General features: G+C 40.6%; 1 protein-coding gene across 1 annotated transcript in view; it reads left to right on the plus strand.

The window, feature by feature from the left end:
- aplC (adenylate cyclase) overlaps nucleotides 1-4,433 on the plus strand; it is a gene marked incomplete in the record, with an annotated part of 160,694 nt that overhangs the window by 139,305 nt on the left and 16,956 nt on the right. Inside the window, 2 exon segments of the mRNA NM_001204659.1 lie at nucleotides 137-280; nucleotides 4,168-4,245. Of these exon segments, the coding sequence (NP_001191588.1) occupies nucleotides 137-280; nucleotides 4,168-4,245 (222 nt within the window).

Here is a 4,433-nt window from a genome sequence, read left to right on the forward strand (position 1 = left end):
TCTCTCTCTCTCTCTCTCTCTCTCTCTCTCTCTCTCTCTCTCTCTCTCTCTTTCATTCTCACTCTTTCTGTCCCTTCATAATTCTCCATGTTTCTCTCCGTCTGCGACTCGGCCCCCCCCCCTCAAATTCCAAAGACATGTACACATCAGCTCGGCGACCAAAGACTACCTGAACGGAGACTACGACCTGGAGCCGGGAGACGGCGCGTCTCGAGACAGTTACATCAAACAGTGCGGCATCGAGACCTATCTCATCAAGGTGGACACGCGCAGACACAAAGTGAGTAAGGTTTTTGTTTTAGGTTGGGGGGGGGGGAGAGGGGCACCACGGAGGAGCCAATTGTCATGAACTTTTAGATGTATTGGTACCGACATTTAAAAAAAAAATGGCTTAACCCTAGACTATTCAATTAAAAAACCCACCACCAAACAAAACAAAATCAAATCAAACAGACAAGAAACATTTTTTTTTTTGGGGGGGGGGGCGATTAACAGACCCCAACCGTGTGTTTTTAGGTTGCAGGGTTATGGTTAAGTTTAAGGTTAAGTTTAAGGTTTAGTTTAGTTTTAGAATGCTTCCACGACTTAACACTGCTGGGTTTTCTATTCCGCACACCACATGTGTCTAAAACAGCAATGATTTTCTTTGACGACCTGTATCTACAATTGCCTTCTCAGCGTGCAAACCTAACAATAAAAGCAACATTATCCTCTGTTCAATCCTGCACACACCATAAGAAATTGAATCAGGCCATACATTTAGCATGAAGTGGCGCCTTACCTTTCAGATAAGAAAATCATTCTTTTGTTCTGTTGATGGTAACCGTGCCTTTCTCCAGGATTTCATAAGGAATTACTTTGCTGATCTGTCGGATGGGTGGCACTATAATCAAAGCATTTTTTTTTCAAAATAAGTGTTGAAAGTCGAGTTGGTCACGTACTCGGTTTTCTTCCCATTTCAGGCATATTTAGGTTACCCCCAAACGCTTTATATTCAAGCAGTTCAGTTTAAACAAATCCTGTTCTAACGAAGACTGCATAGAATTAACAAGAACATAGCTATAAGATTAAGAGTTTTGTCATGATTGAGATGCAACTTCGCAGTTAGTTGGCTGAATATTCCCTTTCTACTTATTCCCTATTCATCGTCAAATATTTTCCTGCATCACTCTATACATGTGGCATTTTTCGTCAAGCAGCCGAAGCCAATCTTTGGCGAGCTTCGCAAGGTTTGTGCCATCGGTGATTTTTCTCCCCTGCGAGATTTCTCTGAATTGGTTTAAACGGTTGGAAGTCTGAAAGAGAAAGATCAGGACTGTGATCCAAAAATCTTTGATTATGTTCTTGGAAGTCAACAGAAGGCCCATGCCCCTTGTTGACATGTACATTTTGGCTGCACCGTTCCAACATTGTCGTGCAAACATCCTTTTTGTTTGTTTTAGTGAGGTTTTATGGCGCTCGCAACTGCATAAGGTCATATGAGCGCCACAACATCCCTTTGCTGTGCCTTGTGGTCATTTGTCAAATGTTTTGGAACCCACCGAGCTTACACCTGCCTGTAACACCTGATTACAGACACAGCTTTGAACTGTTGGCTTACGAAGATCTAGGGCATCAGCAGAGTCACGAAGTTTCAGCCACCTGTCATCACATTTGAGTTGTACAGTGCGTTCGGTATTCTCTCCGTGTTAGTAGGCAGATGGCAGCCTCTAATTTGATGGTAAATCCTTGACTTACTTAAAACATTCACGCCGTAAATACTTTCAAGTTCTGCCTCAATATCGTTGGGATTTTTCCCCGTTTTATTCGAAGTGAAGAAACCAAATTACAGCTTTATTCTCTCTTCTTTTGACCAATATTGTATAGTGATTGCCATCTTTGTTGTTATGCAGTAAAGCTCTTCGAAAAACAGCAGGTAGCGTGATTATTTCATACCGTTATGGTTTCCTTCAATCCTTTTAAGATAGCTATATTTTATCCACCACCACCCCCCCCCCCCCCGCACCAAAAAAAAAAAAACCCAACAAAATTTTTAATCGATAAACTAGCAAGACAAATGTTGATTTTTGTCGTACTCACATGGTCCCTTTACGTCATTGCCGCCTTCCCCCCCCTATAACAGACGGGAAAGATTAGTTGTCTATATGAAAATTCGATTCTAAAAAACATACAGCCTTCATATGCCTGTAATTAGTTGTTAGATACATTAATGAACGTCAGATGGCATTTGCGCGGATTACTTTTGTCAAGAGAACGCGAATATGCCCGTAAGGCCCCACTTCAAACATTACGGCTGATGTTGGATTTGTTTTAAAGACCGGAACTGTTAGGATCCATTTCGACCATTATCTGGACGGAGATATAACAGCTCTTCGTCTGTCCCGTCGACAGGAGGGAAAAACTGCAACAGCCATTACCTTTCTCCTTAAAAAAAGAGCATCCCCAAAAATTGAGTCTTTTTTCGAGTTAACGTTAAAAGACAAGTATTTTTTTAAAATATTTTTTTTACTGTGTACGAAGAATGCAATAAAAATGTTCCCCAAAATATAATAAAATTTGAAAAAACACTTGTAAAAAAACCGGCTCGTTGTGTAACATTGTTTTATGAAACAAACTTTAAAAAAAAAATGCCCCTAATGTTGTGGAATGTAAACATTATTCCGAGACAATGGGTTGGGAATGGCTTTCCACATTTCAAAACCGGCGTGAAAGAAAACAGACATAGTTTTCGTGTGTTGTGTCACTAATTTATTTTTTATGGGGGTCATTTTTTTTTTCGTAACCGAGTTACAGCAAATGAAGAATCCTCAAGCCTTTTTTAAAACACTTTTAAATAAATATCTTCTTACGGTATTATCCCCCCCCCCCCCTCCCTCTTCCTCTTTTGGGAGCTGTATTTTCCTCTATGCCCGGTTCCGTTTGTTTACTCATTAAAATTTTCTTACAATTCAAGCTGTTGTAGGCAAATATTATTCGAATGCTGATTTTTTACATCCGTTTGCAGCTCGCGCGCGCGCGCACACACCCATGCGTATATATGTGCGTGTGCGTGTGCGTGTGCGTGTGCGTGTGCGTGCGCGTGCGCGTGCGCGTGTGCGTGTGCGTGTGCGTGTGCGTGTGCGTGTGCGTGTGCGTGTGCGTGTGCGTGTGCGTGTGCGTGTGCATGTGCGTGTGTACACCGCGCGCGCGCGCGCGCGCGTGTGTGTGTTTTGTGTGTGTGTGTGTGTGGTTATGTGTGTATCTGCCTGTTTGTTTATATTCAGTGCTGAGGATGTGCGTGTGAATTTGTGAATGTATGTCGATCGTTTTTCTTTTCTTTCATGAGGCCTTAGCTTGAAGTATTAAAAGGATGGCGTTGTCAAGCTCTCTTGCTTTTCTGCGACAAATGTTCATAATATAAAGATAATTCTATATGTAACCTTATTTACTGCCTGTCTGACATATTTTATATCCTTGGTGTGCAGTGAAGCCCAAATTTTGTAATTTGTTAAATGCTTGCTTTGGGTGAAGATGGCAGTAGGGTTCTAGAGAAATACATTGTTCTAACTTTACGTTTGTTTTCTTACAACAGAGTTCATATTTTGTGCTCATTCCAAACGTAAATACTCCCTGGTTTAAAAAAAAAACAACGTAAAAAACCCCGACAACAAAAAAAAACACCCAAACAAACAAAGAAGCAAAACAATAAAAATAAAACAAAACAACAACAAAGTACCTTTCTCCTCCTGTTTTGTTTTCCACATCTTTTTGGGGACTATATTATATTATTGATCTTTGCTACAGAAGGAATGCAATCCTGAACAAATTTTCATGACCTCATGGGGAAAAACGAACTTCGTCACAAAATGAAAATCGTGACCATAACGATCTTTAAAGCTTTTACTCGTTTGTTGACTCATAACTATAAAAATATTATTCCTGTAACTTCTGGTTTTATTTATATTGTTATTGGAACAGGAAGTCAAACAAGAATAATAGACCAACAGTCGAACAGAAATAAAGTTATGGGTCTGGCACGCTCTTAAAATTGTTATCCAAACCATTTTCATTTTGTGACTTGTCCTTTTCCCCCGTCGACTCCTCATGAGTGAAGCACAGGGCCCAACCGTTCTTTCGTTTATTTTGGTTCCTTATCGGCTGATTTGGCTTTCTTTTATTTCGTTTCAGTCGGTGCCCTTTGAGTCAAGGCGGGAGCATGGCACGAGCGGTGCTATGAAGCTGATGGGCATTGAAGAGAGAGGACAAGTGTAAATTGCTTTTTTTTTAAATTTAAAAAAAAAACCCGGATTAATTTGGAAAGATCGTCTTGACTACTTATGCAGTGCTGTGGGGACTTAATGTTGCTTTTATTTTTTTTGCGCGAAGATATTGCTCCCCTTCGTGTATTTACTGTGTGTGCGTGCGTGGGTGAATGATTGTGTGTGTGTGTGTGT

The sequence above is a fragment of the Aplysia californica genome, unplaced genomic scaffold (assembly GCF_000002075.1).
Source record: "Aplysia californica isolate F4 #8 unplaced genomic scaffold, AplCal3.0 scaffold00455, whole genome shotgun sequence".
Taxonomy (NCBI): Eukaryota; Metazoa; Mollusca; class Gastropoda; order Aplysiida; family Aplysiidae; genus Aplysia; species Aplysia californica.